This window comes from Pectinophora gossypiella, chromosome 1 (assembly GCF_024362695.1).
Source record: "Pectinophora gossypiella chromosome 1, ilPecGoss1.1, whole genome shotgun sequence".
NCBI classification, from domain to species: domain Eukaryota; kingdom Metazoa; phylum Arthropoda; class Insecta; order Lepidoptera; family Gelechiidae; genus Pectinophora; species Pectinophora gossypiella.
This window is the reverse complement of record NC_065404.1, coordinates 5,643,251-5,668,726: the sequence shown is the minus strand read 5'-3', so window position 1 is coordinate 5,668,726 and position 25,476 is coordinate 5,643,251. Positions and strand designations below refer to the sequence as shown.

Here is a 25,476-nt window from a genome sequence, read left to right as displayed (position 1 = left end):
TGTCCATGAATTTTGCTCATTCATTTATCTCACAATGATAAAATTTCAAGAGATATTTCCATGGAAGTAATAAGTACGCAGAATGAGAAACACAAGTAAATAACTAAAACAGATAAATAAAACGTTTCTTTTTCTTTTGAAGCACGTGTATCCGAGTTTAGATCAATGAAAGTTATGTCAAAATGACGTTGAACTATCGGCCTTGTTAAGTCAACAATACAAATTGTATTTTGCTTTTCGTCGCCTTTCTTTCACTGATTTTCATGTTGTTATTTACCTGAAAAACGTTGAAAATAGTTAATACTACCCAATGAAATAGAAGTAACAATTTTATCAATTAGGTGTTTTGCGGTTTGTTTCTGTTATAATTATTACTATGGATAAATCAAGGTAAGAATTATTATTATGTTCCCATTGTGACTCATTATGAAAATGGTCTATTTCACAAAGTTTTGTAAACTTCGAAACACAATGCAAGTTTCCGTATATATTTTTGAACTAAAGTACTGTGTCTTTAACTTAATTTACAGATTTTCGATGCTTCTTTTGGAACCGGGCGAAATTTATTTCGAAGACTATTCATGTAGTTTAAGTAACAAAGAAACATTTACAGAAAAAAATACCCAGCAAGGCCGCTTGAAACTTTGTTCCAAGTCGCTTGTTTTCGAGCCGCGTGACTGGACTTCACCACTTATCAAGATGCATTTCAAGGATTGTGTGGATATATCCGTCGCAAACCCTACGTGTTACGATTCAAACAATGTTATTAGAGTGAAAGTGAAGCAATTTGCAGAAATGCTAGAAGAGAACGTATTGGCTCCTTATAAATTTATATATGAGGATAGAGAGTTCTATGTTTCCTTTGATTTTGCATCAGCTGATGAGTGTTTGGGGCAGATGCAGCAGTTGCAAAGAGCATCGACCCTTCATGCACCAGAGCACAACAGTATGGTGGCTACTATCCTGCACTCTCGCTACATGAGAATGGTGTTTGACCCAGTGATGATGGATGACTTCACAGAGGAGATAGTATGTGAACTGCAGGCTGAAAAGATTTCCCCTCTAGTGAGGCATCAAGGGAAACTGGCGCTTACCCACACCACACTATATTTCCAACCTTTTAGCAATGTTGAAGGTGTAGGTATTTTTACAACAACTGTAACAGTTACACATTGATTGCTTATTCATTAAAAACAGTTTGAACAATATTTATCAATTATGTACCTATTCATAAATTTAGGTCATTGTCCACAGTTTACTGCTGTAAGCAAATTCATAAAAAAATATTATTTTATTTGAAAACAACTGTTAAGTTTGAATTTCAAATTAGGTTCAGTAAAATGTTACACTCATTGTTCTCAAATCTTTGTTTCCAGAGTGCAATACTGAAGTTAAAGCTTGGACAATTGCGAAGAATATACAAGAGAAGATTTTTGCTAAGGCAAGTTGTATGTATCATTGTATACCACATACTATTTTCTATATTTACATTTAATTGTTATTAATATACAACAAAGGGCTATGAAATAGAATTATAATCATTAATATACTGTAAATTCAGTCAAATGTGTTGATTACAATTTTATATATACTTTTTCTGTGATCATATTTGGTGTAATCCAGAAATAATTAATTAAAATCTTTTTTAAACTATATAACTTGTTGTTATTATAATTTTTTGTATATGTACAAAATGTTTTTTGCATATATGTAACAATTTGAACAACTCAATTGTTGTATTCGTGTAATTTCAGGGTTTAGAAATATACAGTTCAGAAGACAGTGCGGTGCCCCATATATACTTGACATTCCAGTGCGAAGATGACAGAGACAGGATATTCAGGGTTTTGGAGGAATCACCCAATGCACAATTTCAAACAATGCATGCTGAAGAAATGATCCTTCAGTGGCAGAATGGAATTGTATCAAATTATGACTACCTGATGTATTTGAATTGGTATGTAATCTTATTTTGCTTTTATCTGCATCATATTTTTTATGTCATTGCATTTTATAACAAAAGTAGAAGATCAGAATACTAATATCAAGTGCATCAATACCTATCTATGGTTTAGGCTTTTTTTGCCTTAGTTCTATGCTTAGCACATGCTTTGCTGAGCTAGCTGACTGGGTATATTACTAGGTAAATTATGTAATATTATATTACTGGGTAAATTATAAAATGCTAATCTAAGCATTTTAGCAGCCAGTCTAAGATGATTTGATTAAGTACCTATCAATCTCATTTTACAAATGTTAATAAAGAAATATATGACAAAGGGTATGTTTGATCATGTTTATTCATAATGTGTTACATATTATTTCTATACAAATTCCATTGAAATTAATCCTTTTGATAATTAAAAAAAAGTATCTCATTTGACTGTCTTGTCCATACATACAATACGCAATCTCCAAAGGGACTTCACCATGACAATGTTTACAATATACATATTTGTAAATATTTACAAAATGTAACTTACCACTATGTTATATTGTTTACCAGATTGAATGAACTTGTAAACTACCTAACTAATATGTTAAATTCCATTCCAGCCTTGCAGATAGGAGTAAAAATGATCTCACTCAATACCCAGTATTTCCTTGGGTAATAGCAGACTACAAGTCGGAAGTTCTAGACCTGAACAAGACTGAGACATTCCGTGATCTATCCAAGCCCATGGGGGCATTGAACTCTGACCGGCTGGAGAGACTACAGGAGAGGTATCATGAGATGTCTGATCCAAAGTTTTTATATGGATCACACTATTCTGCTCCTGGATTGGTGCTGTTTTATTTAGTAAGTTTTGATTTAAATCAATAAATATGAAGAATTACTTTATCAAATGTTGTATCAAAGGAGCACTAGTAGGGCCCTTAGACCATAGTATATTAATTATTACTTTATTTCGCTATGAAGTAACTAGATGTCGCTAGCCATATAAGCTTACATATGGAAATAAGTGCCATCAAGTGACGGTGTGTCGTATCATTATGTAACACTTTGACAGTTAGTACAAATGTTCGCCACCGGCACACCATCTGCGTGCAAAAAAGAAAATGTGGTGTGGCGAGGGACTCTCTATTTTACATAGTATATTAGTTACTTCATGGTTGTAGGTATAATTTATTGACATTTTCCTTATTTACAGGTTCGTAAATATCCACAATACATGTTATGTTTACAAAACGGAAGATTTGACCATCCAGATAGAATGTTTAATTCTGTTAAAGATGTTTATAATAATTGTTTGAAGAATATGTCCGATTTTAAGGTATGAAATATTAAAAATATTATTCACTTGGCTAAAAATATTATTTTCGCTAAATTTGATTGTAATTATTAATTTATTTAACGTAAACTACAGTGGTAAATCCAGAAATATTATTACCATTTCAGTTAAAAAAGGAAAATTTATAAAAGGTAGGTTATATATACGTACTATAATAACATATAAAGAATACCATAGAATATTCTAGGTATACCTACCCGCCCTTACCATTTCTTTAACCGAAAGATTTAAAGTTTTTTTTATTTATGTCAAAGTTGTTTACGCGATAACTAAAATCAATAAATATGCAATTATTATACTTGTAGCAAAATATACTTAGACAACATTACGCGGATTCATAACTACTTATTCTACTTTGAACGACAGACCGAAAATCCGAAATTAATAAGATACTTAGATAGATAAAATACTTTATTGAGCACAATGGACATAAAATACAGAGATAAGGATAACATACAGAAAAGTACAACAGGCGACTTTTACTTTTCTTACAGGAATTAGTCCCAGAGTTCTACGATACGGATGCAAAAGGCGATTTCTTAGTGAACAAATACGAGATTAATTTCGGGGAGCGCCATGACGGGAGCAAAGTGAGCGACGTAGCGCTCCCTCCCTGGGCCTCCTCCCCTGAGGACTTCGTGAACAAACTCAGAGAAGCATTAGAGTCTGACTATGTCTCCAGACATCTGCATCTCTGGATCGATCTCATATTCGGATATAAGCAGAGAGGTGAAGAGGCTATCAAAGCTAACAACGGTTTGTATGTTTTATCAGTTTTCTAATAATGGTGCCGATTCTGCCAACGCCAACTTAATTTACTTTGTCAATTTTAAAAGTAGCCCTGTCTCTTTTTTCACCATTGGTATGAGAAAGACGGCACTATTCGAGAACAGACCGAACTATAATTAAGTTCGTGTCTGCCAGAAGCCTCGGTGAGCTGTGGGGACCTCAGTTCATCTTGTAATTGTCTTGTGACTACCACAATTGGGATATAGTCGTGAGCTTATGTGTCTACCAGAATCGGCACCAATGTCTAATGTTTTGCTTTAGTTTAGAAATAAACATGAATCTTCTAAGTGCTGGTTAGTTACGTAACTCTTAGGTGCGTCATTGCAGCTTTAAACATCTCGAAGTCACGACAAACGTTCATGTATCTATTATAATAACATTATGTGTAAATAGTGTTCGTTATCTTAGAAGGAAACTCCACCGAATGTCGACTTATTAACAAGTACTTGATACAATACGACTAAATGTACTAGTACCTATAATAGGGTACTTTCTAACTAGCCAAATAAGTTACTTTTTTCTAAACGTCGAAACAGAACGAAATTACTATGGAATTAAAAAGCAAAATGTGACGTCATAGAAAAACGTGAAACAATGTCGCACTTATTATTACATTTGTCTTTATAAAAATTCACAAATAAGTTAAATAGAAAAAAGAAAACGCGTTCTTTGCCACCTTTAGATCTCTCTTAGATAAATAACTTATCTTTGACCTAGGAAACAACCCAATTTGACTCTGTCAAGTTTTTGTGGTGTGATATGCCTAGCTGTATCAATGCTATCCATTCTATCTCCATATACATTGAGTCATCCAGGACACTCCATATAAAAAGCTCATATTTAGCGCCACACGGTAACCTAACGCATAAATGCAAGCGAGACACAGTCCACACGCGGAGAGTGAGAGTACTCTTTAGCTGCTTACGGCCAATTATGACTAAAGTAAGATCCAGCCGGGTCTGCATGACAACCGCGAATTATATTGAGCGCTTCGACCAATAAACGATACGAATGCTATCTACGTAGATGGACGTCAAACGGCTATTGGTCGAAGGCCTCGATAAAATTCGCGCCGCGCGCGGCGTGGTTACCGTGCAGAGCCTACTGAGGGGTATGGTCGTCGATACAAATTGGTGCGGGGTCGAGAGTTACCGATCTAATCGTTATTCTTAATTTTATGTTGAGTACTAGAGTATTACTATACCTACGAACATAGAATCTCCTTTTTTAAAGTCAGTTAAAAAGTTTGTTTTTAAATTACACATTTCGAATTTCAGTGTTCCATCACGTCTGTTACGAGGGCTCAGTAGACCTCGAGCTCATTTACGACATGAACGATAGACACGCCTTAGAAGTACAGATCATGGAGTTCGGACAAGTGCCAAAGCAGCTGTTTACCAAACCACACGTTAGAAAGATCTCCCGTCAGGTCTCGAAACCTTTGTCCAACTCAGAAGAACCAATTACTTATAGAATGGAATGCCTTGATACCATAAGTTTGCACAAAGAAGCGGTTACCTGCGCCCTAAGGCAAGGGAGTCGAATAATTTCTGTAGGTAAAGATGGTACGCTCAAAGTGTACGATATACAGCAGAAGAAACAAATAAGAAGTATTATTTTGTGTGATACGCCTCTGAGCCAGTGTGTGATGGTTGATGAGAATATCGTCGCTGTTGGTTCTTGGAACAATGAGATGTGAGTGTTGCCAAAGTAACTTCGGTTATTTTTATCTAGCTTCATTCGCCGTTTAATTAACAGCCTAGCCTTTTAACTGAACGGCTAACGGCCTGAATGATATGAAGCGGTAGCTTTTAATACTACATTTAATAAACTGGTTGGCTTCGGCTGTCATAGTAGACCAGTAGAAATGAAATGTTCTTTTAAATTTAAACTGCTTTATTAAGACTGCAAAAGTCAAATTATTTTTATCACTAAACTACCATTGCACATTTTTTGTGGTTTACTGAGCCATATTGACAGTGCATGGATTTCAGTGCAGTGCTAGGTGGCAGAAAACGTAACTAAATTTAAATAAATTGGCTAGGCGTTTGATTATATGGCTGAATATCATTCAGGCCGTTAGTAAAAAGACTAGGCTGTTAATTAAACGGCGACATATACATAACAACTGAAAACGTGTTCCTTCCAGATATCTATACGACGTTGAATACGGCAGAGTGGTGGAAAGCTTCCGTGCTCACGACGATTCCGTGAGCTGTCTATTATGGCTAGAGAAAGGTATTATCGGGGAACAATCATTTTTTATCGTGTTGTACTTACTTGCTAAGTGGTTTTTGTGTGGTTATAGAGCGGTTGCTGATATCTGGCGGGTGGGACGGAGTGGTACGCGTGTGGGGTAATGTTGGGAGGACGGGCCAGGCGCTCCGAGGGCTCAAAGCCGAGTTCGATCACGATGGAAACGTCACCTCTCTCACTTATAGGTAAGTTTGTCGTTGTAGAGCTACGGTTGAACCGCATCTGGCAGCACGCTTTCGCATGCTTATGCGTGAGATCACACGATATAGCATGCTTACGCGTGCGTTCGCTCACAGTATACATTGCTCACAGTAAGGTAGGTAGTGCGCCAGTGTCGAACCTTTCTAACAGTACAAATTGAGATAATTTTGGGGAAAAAATGAATAAGACACCTTGTTAGTGTGACGTTTACAATGCGACTGGTTCTATTCGATTTGTAACAGTAGTTTTATACACAACATCCTGCCCACCGTAATATAGGTCCTTTACAAATAACCAAATTTAACATTTAAAAATAACATCTAAATATTGTTTTATATATCAACATCGTTTTTTTTTTCTCTTTTAATATGTTACATCACTATTAATATAGATCGTTTACATATTCTTAGTTTGATTTACAGCTACCTTTTGACTTTACATTATCATTATTCCCGTAATGCGTCCAAGTTCGTAGATAACTTGTCGCCATTAGCGAACTCATTAAGCGCTACTACTTAGTCTAACGTTTACACGCGAACTACGAATGCTGGTAGGCGCGGCCATGGTACAACAAAACAGTTTTGCTGTACCATGGGCGCGGCTATGTCCTTGAACATATTGGTAGGACAAATAGTACAATATTTTGTTATTATATCACAGAAGTGTGATAATACTACTGCTCTCAGTTGGGGAGGCGCTCGATGTAACCAAACTTCAGCAATTATCTTGAAGAATCTTATATTTTGTAAATCAATGTTAACTGTCCAACTATTCGTCCCAGAATACCGCAACCGACCAAAATTGCCGCCCCCGACCTTCTTTAAAAAGGGCGGGAAAACGTTCCTCATCGAAAAGAGAAATCAAAAGTCAAAACAAAAGAAATTAACTGCCAGTGTCAAAATACAAATAACAAAGTCGTGACACAGATTCACGACTTTATTCCGGCTGTTATTATTTATTTAATCTAATAATTATAAAATAAACATAACAGATCCTAACAGAAGACGTCATCTTGCCCAGTAACATTTAGGCTAAAACTACATCGCACAAACACACATATGAAAATCACATTACAAGAGAAAAATATGAATTTTGCGTCAGAAAATTCCACTTGTTATTAACTTAATATCATGACCTGAATCATCCCCCTCATTATTCGTTATTATATCACTAACACCCTGTATTTAACCCCCCCCCCCCCAATATTTGTTTTCCAATGTAAGTATGTGTAATTGATTCATAGACGGAGGCGACACGAGATCGACATAATAGCGACAACCACTGACGGGGAGGTGTTCGTGTGGGAGCTGAACAATAAGGGTTTAGTGAACAAGATGCAAGTCCACGAGATACCAGTGACTGCCGCGCGCATGTTACCGGCCGACCGACTGGTCACCATCGCTGATGACGGCCTCTGTGTCACCGATCTGGCCGTCTTACATTCTGTAAGTAGTGATCTCTTGTTAGTAGTAGGGATAACGGCCTCCGAGGTCCAGTGGTTGAGCGTTCTGCTCACGATCCGGAGGTCCCAGGTTCGAATCCCGGTGGGGAGAAATCACTTTGTGATCCCTAGTTACATTAGGACAATACAGACTGACATTGTAGACTATCGTCCAGAAGTAAGATGATCCGTGCTTCGGAAGGCACGTTAAGCCGTTGGGTCACGTCAGGGGCCTTTGGCGGCTTAATAATAACCCTGACACCAGGGTTGATGAGGTTGGTCATCCACCTCACAACCCAGACGGTAGAAGAAGTAGTAGGGATTGACTTACTTTTATTTGTGCGTCTTCTTCTGTTAGCCTTACCAACCGTCGCCATACCCAGGTTGTTAGTGACATCGTAACGAAAACTTTCAGGGATGATTCGGACTTCAATTTTGAGTTGTTAGCAAGTGTCTTTTTCCGTCTGATAAAAACAGGTTGCAAATAAAAATATTACTTTGTTATCTAAATATATAAATCAAACTATGTTGCGTTTAGTTTACACTATTTTCTAACACCGTCGCAAAAATATGGAACTCAAGATAATAAAATTGAGCTCATGATTCTCAGTTAATATAAAGTCTAATTTTCCATCACTAAATGACATAACTGAACATAATTTAAAAAACATAAATTTTGCGACGAAAAATTCCACTTGATATCATCTCAAAATCACAGTTTGAATCGTCTCTAAAGTTTTCGTTACGATGTCACTGTCCTGTATACCGTTAAAACAAAAATAGTATCGAACAAATAACACGATCAGATGATGCTGAAACTGAACTACGAGATTGTGATCGTTATTTATTTCAGACATAAATTAGTAGTCCATAGTGAGAGTTAAAGCATCCGCTGTATCAATGACACAGCTCTAACCCCATTATGTGTATGACGGCAGGTATATCAGAAACAGCTATCGGAGCCAGCGTCGGCGGTGTGGTCGGCGGGAAGCGCGCTGTGGCTGGGCGGCGCGGCGGGCTCGCTGCGGCACTGGGACATGCTCACAGTCACGCAGTTACTGCAGCACCAGGCGCACGATGGTAGGACAGTTTGTAATGTATGACAGGAATAGAGACGCAACTATCAAGCCAGCGTCAGCGAGTGGTCGGCGGGCCGCGCGCTGTTGTTGGTCGGCGCGGCGGGCTCGCTGCGGTACTGGGACATGCTCACAGTCACGCAGTTACTGCAGCATCAGGCGCACGATGGTAGGACTGTAGTTAATGTAAAATTAAGCGTCGTTGGTTATGAAGTATCGTAACGAAAATGACTCCTTAGTTATTCCAGGTTCAGGGAATGAAACGCGTCCGTGCCGTCCGCACGGGACAAAGGTTTATTGGATACTTCTTCTTTCGTGTGGGTTATGAAGTGGATTACCAACTTCATCAACCCTGGTGTCAGAGTTACTATTGGGCCGCCAAAGTCCCCTGACATGACTCATGTAACGACTACTTACATCAGCAAGTAAGGAGACAAAAGACAAAGACTTTTTGGTTTGTTTCCAAACAATTATAAATACATTGTTTTAAGTTTACGCGGTTATTATCATAATTAAAGCACATAATAACGGGTTCTTACCGCGTTTAAATGGGGATATGAGACTCCCCCACGTACATTACAGGTTACTGCCAACCCAACAACTGTAGTGAGTTGCCGATCGATAGTCTACTATGGATTGTAAAAATATAGAAAGTTTTAATGTACCTAACCTGAATTCATGCAATAAACGTTTTATTACTATTATTATTATAATAGCTGTCCGTACTATCGGTAGTGTTAATAACGTTATGTCTTGTGTGGTATGTTACGTTTATCAAACCATCGATGGTTTAGCAACACAAGTCGGCGCGGCGGGCTCGCTGTATAACGCAGCTGTTACAGCACCAGGTGTATGATGGCAGGACAGTATTTATTGGATAGCAGGTGAATCATAAGCAGCTTCTTCAGCCGGGGTCCTTGGAGTCCTGGCTCGTTGCTGCACATGGTCACCGTAACGCAGCTATTACAACACCATATTTTGCTTCTGATTATTTGTTGCTTTATTCACCCTATTAGGTATTACGATAGTGAGTATGCAGCGTATTAGTGTCACTGTAACGAAAACGTCAGGGGATGATTTAGACCATTATTCCGAGTTACATCAAGTAGAATTTTCCATCAGAAAAGTAGGGAACTGAAAAATAATTAAAAAAGTACTAATACACAATCATGAGCTGAATCATCTGCATATAAGTATGTAATGTTAACCATAAGGTTCATCCACAGATTGTAGAAACAAAGTAGATTTGCCCTCAGCACTAAATTATACGAGTCCGTATGTCACCTGTTAACTCACGTCGGCGTGTGAAGCGCCTACTCCAAGGCATTTCTGACTGGACCACTACATCGACTTACTCGCCGTTTATAGCGTAGTAACACAAGCGCTCGTTATGGTTACGCTATACTAAAGAGACAATGAATAATGTAGAAAGTTTTATAATACGATCGTTGCCTCACATAATATGTTCGTTTTGTGCATATTTCGCTCCCGCGGCATCTCTCCACAATAAGAACTCTATGGGTTCATCATATCTATGTGGGATATATTTTAATTAGTTTTAACAAAATCCTCTAACCCGACCGACATCGCACCATCGACTCACCTTTCTTACTTTTTAAAACTGCCTTACGTCCCATTCATTATCCATCCTCCTTTCATACTATAAACAATCAAATTCCCATTTATTATCCTTCCATAGTATTCTCACTTTCCTACATTTATTCTAGGAGATCGTATCAAAAGTGGCTGCTAGTTGTTTTTTTTAATTATCTGTGGCTCAAATCATCCCCTTAGGGATTGCGGGCGTGGGTTATATGTCATTATTGATCCACCTTTATTCGATCAGGCTAGCAACAAAGTAGGACTTTAATATCTTTATAATGTTTACGTTCTCAACGTTGTCCGATTCGCGATAGCCACGATGATTAATGAATACGGAGTGAGTGCGCCGCCTTAAAATCAATACCGGCCTGTCCCAAGCGCAGTTGGCGTTTATTATTAGATTTTCTATATATAACTTACATTTTAGGTATCCGAACCTCAAAAGGAGAAAACGGAACCTACAAGGGTTCCGAATCTTTTTGTTGGCCGTCCGTCTGTCAAAACCTTTTCGAACGCGTGGAGACTTCAAGTTGAAATTAACATCTAATACTTATATGTCTGCGGTTTTAAGCTGTATAAAAATCAAGGTCAATCCAAAGATGTAGCCATTTCTATTTACCTACATTTTGTCGGGTCTTCCACTCTCCGCTTACTTGCTTACTACTATAAGTAAAGTAAGTCTTATATAAGTAATAAGTATAGATAGTAGTCGTATAGCGTGGACGAATTTATATTTTTGGTACATAAGTATCCGAAATAAAAATGATAACTTCTAATATTATACACAAAAATGATTTATTTTTCAACATAGCTTCCTTCTACCTCTACACACTTATTCCAGCGCTTCTCTAAAGCTTTTATACCATTTTGGTAGAAGATCCTGTGCAACCCCTCAAAATAGCCGTCTACGTCCATGTTTAATCAACGGTTACATATCGCCGCAAAAATTCAACAGGATCATGTTTATACAGCTCTAGACACTTTAAGGAATCATCCACTCTCCGCTATCTTTGGTCTGCAGTCAGCAAACGCGGCACCAATCGCGCGCCAAGCTTTTTCATATCCAAATGTTCATGTAAAATATTAAAAACTCGTTCCGATCTCTCGTAATTTCAATCGTCGATCGTTTAGAACATTTTTTTAAATTTTTCGTATCATACTTCATTTGTGACCTCATTTGGACGTCCGGCTCTATGGGCGTCTTCACAGCTCTTTCTGCCCCGTTTATAATCGGTTACCCAGGTGTGAACTGTACTCATCGCAGGAGAAGAGTCACCTAATACGGCATCCAGCTTGGCTTTAATCTGACTTGCTATTTTTCTCTTCAAAACGTAGAACTTAATAACGGCCCGAACTTCATTTTTTTCCATTTTTCAAACGTAATTAGCAAATAAAAATCAATCGTCTCATAAAAGTAGACTTTTTGGCGCCAATGAAATAAAATTTTGCATGTAAGCTTACTAGAGATGTAAAAATAGAACGGTATATATTTTATTCCATTTTAGTTTTAAAAAGTCTTTCATTTCGGGTACTTATCAATCAGCCCTCGTAAACTAAAGCGTAGTTCTCACAGGGGACTATGGTATTCCATTTTCTTCGATCATGACACAAAAATTAAATGAAAGTTTTTTAAGATTTAAGTTTTAATACAAAAGATATCAACGCGAACTATCTTTTCCTAAGTAGAGAAACAATTCGATGAAACTGTCACTGGTAATACCGAGCTTGAATACTGATTTGAAAGGTGTTTGAAAGCAACATTTTTCTTCTTTCTTTAAAAAAAAATACTTAGATACAATTATCGGATTTTCTTTATAATTTTAATGAGGAAAAGTGTTCGCGCGTTGATGTCTTTTATATTAAATATATTTATGTCACGGTATAATGTTTTCCTTTGTGCTCAATACTGTGTTTTGTAGTTTAAAACATGATTCTCCATTATAGCCCAGTTCAGAGAACGCGTGACTTACATCGTAGTATTAAAGGTTCGAGTCCTCGGGTTCTTAACCACTGAATTCGACTTTTGAGTTTGAATTAATGTTTGGATCATAATATAATTGATATCACGTGGTTACGTGGTACCAGGATTTGTGCCCGGTCAATGGCAATAGGTTCTTCTTTTGCATGGGACTTAAAATAGCTGGCGAGAAATTAGTGTAGAGTCATGAGCAATATAATGTGGGTACATTACTTTAGGACTCTGTCGCACTAACATATTTGATATTTAGTGAGACTTACAGTTCAATTTGTCAAAAAAGTTAATGTGACATGGTACCAAAGTGTATACATATTAATGCTTGTGACCGTACATACTTATATACTATACACCTCTGTCTACTCCGTCGAAAATACAAGCATAATGGTAAATACAAGCATAAGATCACGCATATTTCCCGTTGGGGTAGACAGAGATCGTGGAATTCCATTTGGTACGATCCCGACAAACCACCTCGCTCGCTCTCTATAGACTCCATACATGCTCGTCGTTTTAGAGTACTCTTAACCTTACCCTTCTTTGAAACATCGTTATGTGTTATATTGTAAAAACACCGTAACATTAAACCAACTTGTTGTTTCAGATTTAATCCATAGCGTGTATTTCGATGAGGCTTCCACCACGCTGGTGACAGCAAGCAGAGACAAAACGACCAAACTGTGGCTCCTTACACCCACATCCTGACGCACCAGTGTCTCCCTACAACCACGAAGTGGGAAAGAGAAGTTGGCGCATCATTTCGCTAAGAAAAAACATTTGCCAACACACGGGATAAAAGAGAAGTGCGGGGAAAGCATACATGAACAGCCTAATCCGTCCCACTACTGCAGTAGTTCCCAACCTTTTTGGACTGGAGACCTCTTCGATGTGGTTTTCATTAGCAGCCAAGTTGCAAAGTAAACTGTGTCAATTCAACAATTAAATCTTTATTTCATTCTAAGTTTGAAATCTTTCAAGGGCCATATTTTAGCTCTCGTGGACCACCAGTGACCACAACCACCCCTAGTGGACCACTTAGTCGTTGGTGGTTGAGGACCACTGCACTAGTGCGCACAGGCATCACCACAATCCACCGGAAGGGGTATGCAGTATGTTGTACCAAACTGCGCTGTTCCACTGCGGGTTATTACAGGTATTTGGGCTTGGAGCCAACCCATTCCCCACCTAAAGGTCTCGGACTTAACAACTATGCTCTTCAATAGGTGCCCTTCGAAGCACGGTCAGGAGTCAGGAACCCAAAAGGAAAGCTATTCGAGCTACTCATCCAAAAACTGACCGCTCCTGATGTTGCTTTAATTTGTTGATCGGTGTGAATTAACAAGTACAAATGTCCTAAAGGCTCTTTCGTAATTCGTAAACCCCTGTTCCCTTTTCGGTTGGATTGTTCGTAACGTAACCACACCCCGGACACTTCATAAAAAAACTCGTTTCACACAAACACTACATTAACATTATCGTACACGCGCATCTGTGTGTGTGACGACTGACGCCCGTACTATTGAAGACTAAAGAAAGACGGAGGGGGGTGAGGTGAGGTAAACCTAGCTCGGCCACTGGTGGGGAGCGTTCTTTACGTAGTACTTCTTATTCTATGGTGTCCGTAACATGAATACGCCAACCTCTCTTATTCCTTCGTGCCACCAGTATTACACAAATCAATATCAAATTCTACACATTTTTTTTTTAATATTTCACGACCGAAACGGTCACTAAATTTGTGATATTATTAATTACTTATTCTACTAAAATGTATTATTTAGGTTTACAAAATTGTATTTTTAAGATTATTATTATTATAATAAAGAAATCTATGGATATGACAATAAAATGTCTTGAATCTTACTATTATTAGTGTCTTTTTCCTTGTATTATCCCTCTAGTCTCAGTAGTACGGTTGTTTTGTCCGGTCACGTACTACTGAGCCCTTTTTAGTCTCATTAGTACGGTTATGACGTCAAACCGAACTGTTGAGCCTATAGCTGTAGTTCGGTTAGTGGTGGGCAAAACCTGGTGTGACCACGAGTCCGAAGGGCTTTAAATAACAGCCGGCATTCGGGCAAAGCTCACTCTGCAGTGAACGTTGGCATATCTATGTACATTGGTATACAAACCAAATATCGACAGAAACTTATTTACATAAAATTGCATCGTATATAGCATCTTAATATGAGTAGAAGAGATGAAATGAATGAAGAAGGGAAGTTAGGCAGAAGAACAGGTTCTAATTTTTTCACAAAGAAAATGATTTTGGTTCCGATTTTTACTATTAAATATGAGTACTGAAGTAGTACTGAGGTACTGAAGTTAAGTACAAGAAGTAAGTAAGTTATGTTATGTTTTTTTACAAAGAAAATTATTTTCATTCCATATTATTTACTATTTAATAAAAATTATTTCGCTTTCTAATACTTTTTGTGATTTTTATATAACCTCCTTAACCGGACTACTGATACCAAAAAAGTCACATAAGTTCGGTTTGACGTCATAACCGTACTAATGAGACTTTTTTGGTATCAGTAGTTCGGGGCCGGACAAAACAACCGTACTACTGAGACTAGAGGGTATTATCTTCCTTATTTATCCGGTTACCCGGAACGTGTGTATTTGATAGCCAAGCAAAATTTAATCCAATTATCAAATAATTCGGTTTGTCTAGTTTAACTAGTTTGTCTTCTGGTAGCTCTACCTACCCGAATAGTGAACATGATTTATGAAAGTATTACCGGTTATCGACAATGCACAATCAAGAATATGCAGATTTAGAATAAATTGTGGTACTGACAACACAGTGCGCAGTGATTATGATTATATAGGGTGTTAGTGACATCGTAAGAAATACCTACTGAGGGGGAGGGATGATTCAGACCATGTTTCTGAGTTCATAATTTTCCGTCGCAAAAATCACGATTTCTTTTTTAGATTTTTTAAGTTGTTCAATTCTATACTTTTGCGATGGAAAATTCAACTTGATATTAACTCAATGAGCTGAACCATCCGTCTCAGTATTCCTTACGATGTCACTCACTTACATCGTGTATATTTTTGGGTACAATTCTAAATATTCGAAGCTATGCTCGATAATAGGTACAAAATCCTCGTTACAAAAGGAAATTTAATTGAAAAGTCCTATACGAGTCACTTTTTCGATTTAATTTTCTCTTTGTGTTTCCCTAACCACAGATGAGTGCTGTGAAACCAAAATCTTCCTAGTCTAATTATTAGAGCTCTCGGCTTTACGATTGTTGAAATCACTGATGTTAGGACGTTACAGACCCGAGTCACCGGTTGACGGATTGTCCGGAAGAGTAAGATAGCAGTGCTCCAGAAGGTACGGTAAGTCGTTGGTCTGTCCTACTAGTACTTCATAAAGTGACCTACTGATGTAAGTACATAGACGTTATCTGAATCGGTGCTATGAGGAAAATGTATTAGAAGCTTCATACTTACCGCTATATTACATGTAGCTATCGAAACGAAGCACAACTTTGTCCCTACCTATTCTACTTTCTACCCGTATGAAAATACGGTTTATTTTATATTGAAATCATGGCTCCGGCTCGGTGTAGGAAGTTATGCTACACTGTATCATATCAGTAGCAAAAGATGCGGAGAAATATCAGCTAAATGTTTGTAGTTGGAGCTCGATGCGCTTCATATTTATCTTCAAACTGGCCACTTTTTATTTCACTCTACAGGTACAATAATTACTAGCTACTGCTAATTAACCTACACGTCGCTTAAGTAGCTTGAAACGAAAGCTTATCCGATTACCAATAACACCTGGGGGTTATAAAAGGCCACATCGAAGCAATTCATCTAAAAAAGCAATATTGCAATTTGACATATTTGTGCATATATGTGGAGAGAGCTATGCTCGGTATTTCCCTGCTGGATCGAATCAGAAATGAGGAGATCCGCAGAAGAACTAAAGTCACCGACATAGCTCGGAGAATTGCAAAGCTGAAGTGGCAGTGGGCAGGACACATAGCGAGGAGAACCGATGGCCGCTGGGGCGGAAGGGTTCTGGAATGGCGACCACGTGTCGGACGACGCTCAGTGGGTAGGCCCGCTACAAGGTGGACCGACGATCTGGTGAAGGTCGCGGGAAGCCGCTGGATGCGGGCAGCGCAGGACCGATCGTCGTGGAGATCCTTGGGGGAGGCCTATGCCCAGCAGTGGGCGTTGTACGGCTGATGTTGATGTGCATATATAAAAGTTAGCGCACAATGCAAACAAATGTAACTTTGTTGTGGCCTTTTTACCCCCGCCTCATCCAATAAGTCCGAAAATCAGGTTACAAGTAGGTAGTTGCCTATGTTAATTTATAAAAGTTCCTTTCAGCTGTTTTGCTTCTTGTAAGAAATCTCATATTTATTCTATAGGTAACCTACCGTTTTTCTTTTTTGTAGCTAGGACATTAGATACTGTGATTTACTTAATATTCATGTGAAATTTCCGAATCAAAAATGACTTTTAAGAATTGCTTCCGCCGTTGGAATAATTCGTTTTGACCCAGAGCTCTCCCAAGCGAATCTCGGTCGCCCGTATAACTACGTATGTAACCTACTACCTACCTGCCTACTACTACCTACGTATTGTAACCTGAAAAGGGTAGATACATGTTGTATATAATATACCTACCTAGCTCAGCCTAGAGCTTAGCTCTTACTATCACAACTGGACTACTACATAGATATGTAGCTTACAGATTCCGTGATAGGCTAAAATTTTTATTATACTTATATTAACTAAGTAGGTACCTATTATAATGGTGCTAATTCCTGTAAGTAGGACCATCTACCTAATATTATTTTAAGTTATACCTGTCATTTTCTTACCCGACGAAAAGGGACGGTTAATCGACAGTCATCAAATTTATGGAACACACGACAATTTTAGGCACAAATCTAAAACACCCATTAAAAAAAACATTAGATAATCGATTCGCACCTCGGGCCGAACCGCATGCGGGTCGAAATGACTAAAGAGTAAAGACCAATACATACCTAGTGTCTTTCGTACATTTAATCAATTAAGTACAAATAGTGAACATTTACAAACAATAGTACAGTTCCTTATAAGCAGTTATTTCTGTAGACGGTAGGAATAATAGCTGTACTTACCTAGTTAGGTACCTACCTATGTAACCGTATTACACAGCAAAAGTGAGTACAGGCATTGATTATTTAACCGCAAATTCCTTGTTAGCTTTATACTCTATTTAAACATACCGATTCATAACATTTTACCCTGGCTAAGGCTAAGATAGCTAAAGCAATCAGAAAACGATGCATCAAAACTTTCGTATGGAGTATACGAGTAGTCTTCTATGGTTGTGAAACTTGCACACGGACACAAAAAGACAGAGAGACTCGAGGCCTTTGAAATGTGGTGTTGGAAGAAGATGGAAGAAATATGTTTGACAAAAAAGGGTTACTTACTAAAGAGGAAGTGCTAGTAAGAGTAAAGGAAAAAGAGGCAAATATTGAGACTTATTGTGGACAGAGGGGGTAAGATGATTGGACACTTAATAAGCCACGATGAATTTATTAAAAACATCATAGAAGAGAAGCTACAAGGAACGAGAGGAAGGGGAAGACCAAGAAGAGCTTACAGATTAAAGAGAAGACGAACGTCTTATAAGGAAGTGAAAGAATTAGCCTTTAATTGATAGACAAGAATGGAGAATACTACACCGACAAGACTGATGATGATTCATAACATAAGCTCACGACTATGTTCCCAATTGGACCAGTTAGAGGTACCTACTCAATTTGACTGAATTATTATGCTTGTTTACGTCGGGTGATCCGAATAAGCGTCGTGTAAGTAACTTGTCAACTTATCACTATAGAAAGAACTAGAAATGGAAGGCCATTTTTTATAGACAAAGTAACTCAATAACACTAATAGGTATAATTAAAACACATAATAACGGGTTCTTACCGCGTTTAAATGGGGATATGAGACCGTGTCTGCCCGTAGAAAATTATGGATCTACCTACTCCACTTCAATCTCATCAGTCATCCTGTGATCATGGCACTTGCAACAGTGTAACGGGGTCCTGAAGTGTTTGGTGTCGTGAGCTGATTGGCTGCCTCTATGGCTAGAGTAATCGGGTCGTCGGGATCGTATATTACGTCCTTCGGACGCCGTTACTTTTCAGTACCGTCCCTAAGCGGGATGTATTTGGAAGCCGCAACTACCAGGGGATTTGGGTGGTGCGGAGCAGAATTAAAAAAAAAAACGTTTTGAAGCTAATTTGAGCCATTGGCAGACCTATGTCAATGTGCAGATTTTCATTGCGAAGGAACCACGGAGCTCGCGTGGCTTTCCGCATGAAACGATTTTGTATTAGTACCTGTAGACGGTGGATTTGAGAGGGACTCGCGTGAGCAAAAACTACCCCTGCATAGGTCATGATCGGACGGATGCAAGTCGTGTAGATTTTCACCTTATTCTTAAGGGATAATTTACTACGCTTGTTAAGAAGACAATGAAGACAGCTCATTACAAACGCGGCGCGATCGCGCACACGTTTGATATAGGCCTTGAAGGTACTGTACCTAGTCAAAACAGAAACGACGAAGCCTTCGATAAGCAGCGGACATTATTGTCGTAGGTAAGTAAAACCTCTTGTTGGTACCAGCATCGCAACGTTAGGCGTTATGTACATATTTGAGATTGTCCTGTTTGTGATGTACATCTTTGAATTTATTAGTTTTCATACTGGGGTTGGCGTCAGGAATTTTGTCTTCTTGGATACATGCAACACCAGTACATGCAAGTGGAGAGGGGCTGTTCTATCCCACTTGCAGGTCTACCTACTATATTAAGCATATAGGTTTGGTAAGTACTTCGTTTTGTCGTAGGTTATTGTAGTTTTACCTCATATCCGTGTTGCTCTAAGCTTATATGGCATTAACTACCACATGACATAAACAGCCTATATACGTCCCACTGCAGGGCACAGGCCTTCCCTTCCCTTAATCAACAAACAACGAGGTATGGAGCATACTCCACCACGCTGCTCCACTGCGTGTGGTGGCGATGTTTTTTCATCCCTCCATATCTGGAGGTCCGGGTCCGGGTTACTATCGTAAGCCGAACGTTCTGTAGCAGAGTACAAACTCTGCACATACTGGCCTTTTGTTCGGACTATCATCATTTTAAATTACGAAATTCTCATTCCATTCCATTCGCATTTCCTTTCATTTTACTCACTTTTGACTCACTGATTCCCCGACCTTCATAAAAACAACAAGTGTATTATACCGTTTAGGGCCGTGCCCTCTAATTCCTAAGTCCTGAATCTTTTTGAAATGTGTATATTGTGAACTATTATTTTTGTGACTATGTTACTAAGTTTTGTGAAGTGTTTTTAATAAACTATATATATATTGCTGCTTGCTGTTGCTTCTACTTTTTCACCAATCATTCCCCTACTCTGCCGGCACGTCGGGATACCATATCCTCACCTCTCAGCGTGCCGCAGTTCTAACCACTAGACCACAGGGGCTATTAACTTCTAGGGCAGATATAATAGGGACTGCTGAGGTTTCACCCGTTTACCAAGTGAGCTTTTCATATTATATTAATAATCGATTCATCAGGTTATTTTTTAATAAACTTAATTCAGATGTCAATAATCGCTGCAAATGTAGGAAAATAAATAGGTAGTTTATATGGCCGATGGCCTTGATAACCTACAAACTTTTATAACGTAACTTTCAATAACAATAGCGTAATAGGCTTTGAAAATAAAATATAAATAATGAAATTCCCAATTAATATAATTAAAAACTTAATAACATGATATTTCATTAAGACGATTAAAAGACAACAAGGAAATCATCTACACAGTAACAGATTCTACCATAGTTTTCTTTATAAGTTCGCCGAAGTTTTCTGTTGTTTCCGAGTTGGTTTCCACTGATGCTTCCGTAGGCTGAACCGCTGCTGGCAGCTCGGCAGAATCCTGTGTGGTCTGGTCAGAAGGCTCAAGACTATGCAGCGTGTTCTGACTAAACCAATTCTCATCATTCTCTACCGCTTGTAACTTATTGCTATTTTGATATGGCATTGTCATCAATGTGGTGTAGTGCGACTCACTCTTATTTTCAGCATTTATGCATTCAGAAGTATTTTTATACATTTCATAGTGATTCTGCTGTGGCATAGCGTGATACTGTAACGAATTATGGTCGTGAATGCTCGTACTCGGCTTATGCAAATATTCCGGGACATACATGTGGCCGTAATGACTGAACATTGACATCTGTGAGTTGTGGTTGTGAGCGAATTCTTCGAAACTTGTCGCGGAATAACTTTGTGCTCCCTTGAAATGATTATCCGTATGTTGGTCGTATGCGTAGTTGACCTCACAGGGGAACCTCTGCATATTGCTGGTCATTGGATTAAATCCCATCGTGTTACTCGCAGAATAAGGTGGGCCTTTACCCTGAAGTATATTGTTGGTGTAAGCATCAACGTGGTTGTGGTGATTATTTCTATTTTCAAAGTGCATAACATTACTTTCATTTAAGTTTTTATGGACCGCAGTGTCATTTCTGTAATTATAACCCATATCTTCTTGCATGTTTTGAGCACCTGCTGTGTTCATGTCACAGTGTACATTATTGAAGCTCCCGTTGTTTACACAAGATTCTACTTCCACTCTTGGAGTGAGGTTGACGTCGCGTAGTAATCCATCGTCATGACTACGGCAGCGTTCTCGATCGTATGAAGAGTTGGAGGCACATGCCGCAGGGTTCGTATTATGTGCCGCCGCCCATTGCCTTTTAGCAGCTTCTTGACTTTCCTCATTTTTCTTTTCAAGACCTACTCTCATTAGTGTGTGAATAAAATGCGTTCTTACCCTTACAGGATTGAATTCTATTCGCCCAGTTGTGTTAGCACAGCCGTCTCTCGTGCAACCACAAGGGAAGTTTAATCTATCGACTTGACATTTTATGCCCGCCAAACTACATGAGCACGTCTCTGGATTACACGTGCCTTTACAGGCACATCCGCAAAATTCGCGAGAGGTTCTTATATCTCTACATTCGTCCTTTTCGTAACCTTCTATTTTCCGAACACCGGCTGCCCTTAAAAGAGCTCTTCTTTGTCGTGTAGGGACTGGTTGTAGGAAATAGTAGCTGTCTAAATCGAGCTCAGATTCAGAAATATCGCTTGCTTCTTCTTCAGTATCACTATCTTCACTTGACGATAGGGCGACGCCTTGAAGAGAATGACGTTCGCTTTTCAACTGCTGCAATATTTGTCGATGTAATCGCCTTTGTTCCAAAGCATGTTCTGCTAATGTGAAATTTTGCACATGACTGTGTTCCCATTCCATTCCTAAAGTGGAGCCACCTTGAGATGGAACACATGAAAAACCCTGCGCTCTTGGGAAATAATACACTGTAACATTATCAAACTTAATGTTTTCTTTTCTACGCTTTGTTTGAGGCTCATTACATGTTTCATCGTCAATTTTCCTTTTAAGGTTACTTCTTTGGGGTGTCGTTATTTGTGCTATTGATTCAGAATCGCTTTTAGCACTTTCTGTATCTTGGTTTTCATTGGATTCATTATCATCTTGATCAACCAATTCTGACGTTGTATCTTTATTTAGGCCACTTGTGCAGGGAAGAGCAAGGTTGAAACTCGGTAATTTAGAGGCTTCGGGTGTCTCCGATCCAATGCCGGAGTCACTTCCATCGGATCGGTCTTGTGCTTCTTCTTCCCTCTCGTTGAGAGCGGTATCAGGAGGTAGACTGCCAAGAGCAGAATCTTCACTGTCTGCAGATGCAGTGTCTGTTTTAATGTCATCTATATCGCTTAAAGTATCATTATCATCTATTTTTACTGCGTAATCTAGTTTACTATCACTGCTCTCATAGAACTGAGAACTACTACCACTAATTACATTATTTTGTTCATTACTTAGGTCATCACTGTTAGCGTCACTGTCACTATTTTTTTCATCTTTTATAACAAAAAATGATTCTTGTTCTCTGTTTATTGAAATAGAATCTGAAGTCTCTTCATTATTGCTTTGGATTTCTTCTGGCTCTTTAGGCTGCTGAATTGCTTTTCGCGTAGAATCTTCCATGATAATCTGGAAATAATATCGAAATATATGGTTATTATTAGAACATGATGACGAATATTTTTTCTAATTAGGAAATTTAGACCGGAATAATTTTCTCAAAGTAAATTCTTAGATAACAAGCGTAAAATGCAAGCCACCTGCACTTGGTTGTTCCGAAGAACAGAATAAATCAAACAAAATGATAATTCAAAACCGGTACCTATTTCAAAAGGCTGTGGCCTCGACGAACTTCACCGGTGCCTGTAGGCTCTTCCCGCTCCCGGGTCCATGATAAAGTTTTTCACTGATCTCACTATAGTCTTAAAGTCTATCAGCTATTCAGGAATACTCTTCACCAACTCCACAATGACGTAAAATTAATCATAATTCTCTTCCAGCAATTCGGTCAACCAATTCACACTCGCTTATCTAACATCAGTTTAATGTCGCAGCACATAAGGTTCGTTTTATCAGTTCCCGCGGCAGGCCGTTGTGTTTTAACCCTATTTATTTATTTTCCGCCTTATTTTGACAGCGACGTTCGTGTCTATATTACAGCTGCTTGTATATTTCCAGCCAGTACGACGTATCATCACCTTTTTGCACAGGTTATCAGCACTACAGGCGTAAACATATTTGGAATATTTGAACGTAAAATCACCACGATACACTCGCACAGAGAGAGGCCACTTTTACTACACCGTTCTCGTTGTTCCCACCTCGCGTAATCGCGTTGGACGACTCGAGCGGCGCAGGCAAGTTTTTACGCGACCAAATGCGATATACGGCTGGCGCGTTAGTTGAGATATGGTTAGGCGTCTTCTGAATTTAGGAGCGTACGGCATGCGTTGTTCGACGTGACGTTGTTTCTCCCCTCACGCCGCGCCCCGGGGCCTTGCGCTCCCCGCGGCCCCTGTCGGCCCCGCTCCCTCCCCAAGCCCGCGCAAGCGCGATCTGTTTCTTGTGAATGTTGTAATACCAACGCCAGGATGTAAAACACCCTTTAGACGGGTTTTATTATTTCTGTTCGCTAAATTCAAGTTCGTCTTTATCGCGGCGTTATCTTTGTTTACAATTCTATTTTAATGCCAGCTGGCTACACAACAAAGTGAAACATTATGAACCTATGCCTACATAGTGATTTATCAAAATAATAAGCATTTGTACCTACATGTACGGTATGTTTGGTTATTTGATAATTATTTGGAATTCAAATTTAATTTGAGGTAGGTGAGTAGATAGGTCCATATCAAATCTTAGGCGAGAGAGACTTGCATTAAGTAGGTAGAGAATAGTCTCTACCTACTTAATGCAAGTCTCTCTCGCCTTTTTACCTATAGAGGTAGCTATCACATTAATAGGGTACCCACTAATAAAGTTTTCATGATTTTTCGATTATTATCATACGCGGTACAAACACACGTCTTGGCACTTGGCAATACTCCCGCAAAGATGGGTAAAATACAGCGAGCAACACAGGTTCACAACCTTTTGCTCTTGGAGCTACTCGGCAGGTCTCGACCGACATTAACTTAGTATGTCTACGTCATATCTCCACAGTATAAACTACTAGCTATACATCCAACCACCCAGCCCAGCGATGCATGTTTTATTTTTTATATATCAGTAAATAATTCCGACACGATGCGTCATTATGAGTACAAAAATACGGACGCACTGGATGCGTAAGGGAATTGGCCGCGGCAAACTATTTTTAAGGAGCATTGCTATTATTTTTACATCAGCCTGCAAACGAACGTAGGCTATGACGTGTATTCTAGGGTAGTTAGTCTACTCTAACATGCGAAAGTTCTTCAAATAAATTGGCACTCGACGGCAACCAACATAATACGGGCGAGGTGCGGTCCTATACGTACCAACCTCTACGTATACGATAATCAATAGATATTTTCAGGAGGCTTTCGTGGTGGGTGCGAGCGAGACAGCCGAACTGCTTTCTCGCTCTATCCTGTAATTTACGTAGAATAAGGGAAAAAGCTCGAAGGGACAACGTTTTCAGAAAAGTTTGTGATCATTAAGAGGATAATGTCTACAATCACCCTTTTTAGAGTATTGCATATAAATACCATATTATTTATTAAATACCATATTTACCATACCACATAAATACCATATTTTTAATGACGCCAGTTTTTGTGATTCCTTATGTCGTTGATTAGCCAGACACAAGTAATCCAATCTGAGACCTTTGTGTAGCGATCATGATGCACTCAGGCATCACCTTCTGCTTAATATGATGGATGATGGGTGGCGAGGACTGGCTACAAGACACAATACTTTTCATAATGTATCAACGGCCTCCGTGTTCTAGTGGTTGAGCGTTGGGCTCACGATCCAGTCAGTCACAAAAATCACTTTGTGATCCCTAGTTTGGTTAGGACATTTCAGGCTGATCATCATGATGTCCGAAAGTAAGATGATCCGTGCTTCGGAAGGCACGTTAAGCCGTTGATCCCGGTTACTACTTACTGATGAAAGTATGTAGTCGTTACACGAGTCATGTCAGGGGCCTTTGGCGGTTTAATAATAACCCTGACACCAGGGTTGATGAGGTTGGTATTCCACCTGACAACCCACACGATAAGAAGAAGACCATAATGTAACCTCAGACGACAATACAATTGTTTGCCAAGAGTCAAGCATCAGCGGGTAGAGTTGCTACAAGCTGCCTTTTATACGGATATGTGAATCTACCAAATCTTGT

The 25,476-nt window shown here is 38.9% G+C and overlaps 2 protein-coding genes across 2 annotated transcripts; one reads left to right on the top strand and one right to left on the bottom strand.

Annotated features, from left to right (window-relative positions):
* The first annotated feature begins 185 nt into the window (after positions 1 to 185).
* Positions 186 to 14,451, top strand: LOC126376339 (protein FAN-like). Its single transcript, XM_050023695.1, has 13 exons — positions 186 to 390; positions 531 to 1,137; positions 1,377 to 1,448; positions 1,755 to 1,957; positions 2,557 to 2,800; positions 3,153 to 3,275; positions 3,788 to 4,049; positions 5,360 to 5,777; positions 6,232 to 6,320; positions 6,391 to 6,523; positions 7,783 to 7,984; positions 8,919 to 9,060; positions 13,238 to 14,451. Exons 1-13 carry the CDS (start codon positions 377 to 379, stop codon positions 13,336 to 13,338), a joined length of 2,610 nt encoding a protein of 869 aa, XP_049879652.1. The 5' UTR covers positions 186 to 376; the 3' UTR covers positions 13,339 to 14,451.
* Positions 14,452 to 20,430: 5,979 nt separating this feature from the next.
* LOC126376542 (uncharacterized) lies at positions 20,431 to 23,559 on the bottom strand. The gene is made up of 2 exons (XM_050024048.1): positions 22,972 to 23,559; positions 20,431 to 22,778 (listed from the first exon to the last, which is right to left on the bottom strand). The coding sequence occupies exon 2, from the start codon at positions 22,770 to 22,772 to the stop codon at positions 20,511 to 20,513; it is 2,262 nt and encodes a 753-aa protein (XP_049880005.1). The 5' UTR covers positions 22,773 to 22,778; positions 22,972 to 23,559; the 3' UTR covers positions 20,431 to 20,510.
* Positions 23,560 to 25,476: the final 1,917 nt, after the last annotated feature.

Coding starts and splice junctions, on each gene's coding strand:
- LOC126376339 (XM_050023695.1), top strand. Junction 1,449..1,754: donor GATTTTTGCTAAGGCAAGTT/GTATGTATCATT, acceptor GTGTAATTTCAG/GGTTTAGAAATATACAGTTC. Junction 7,985..8,918: donor ATCTGGCCGTCTTACATTCT/GTAAGTAGTGAT, acceptor GTATGACGGCAG/GTATATCAGAAACAGCTATC.
- LOC126376542 (XM_050024048.1), bottom strand. CDS start 22,772: ATGGAAGATTCTACGCGAAAAGCAATTCAGCAGCCTAAAGAGCCAGAA.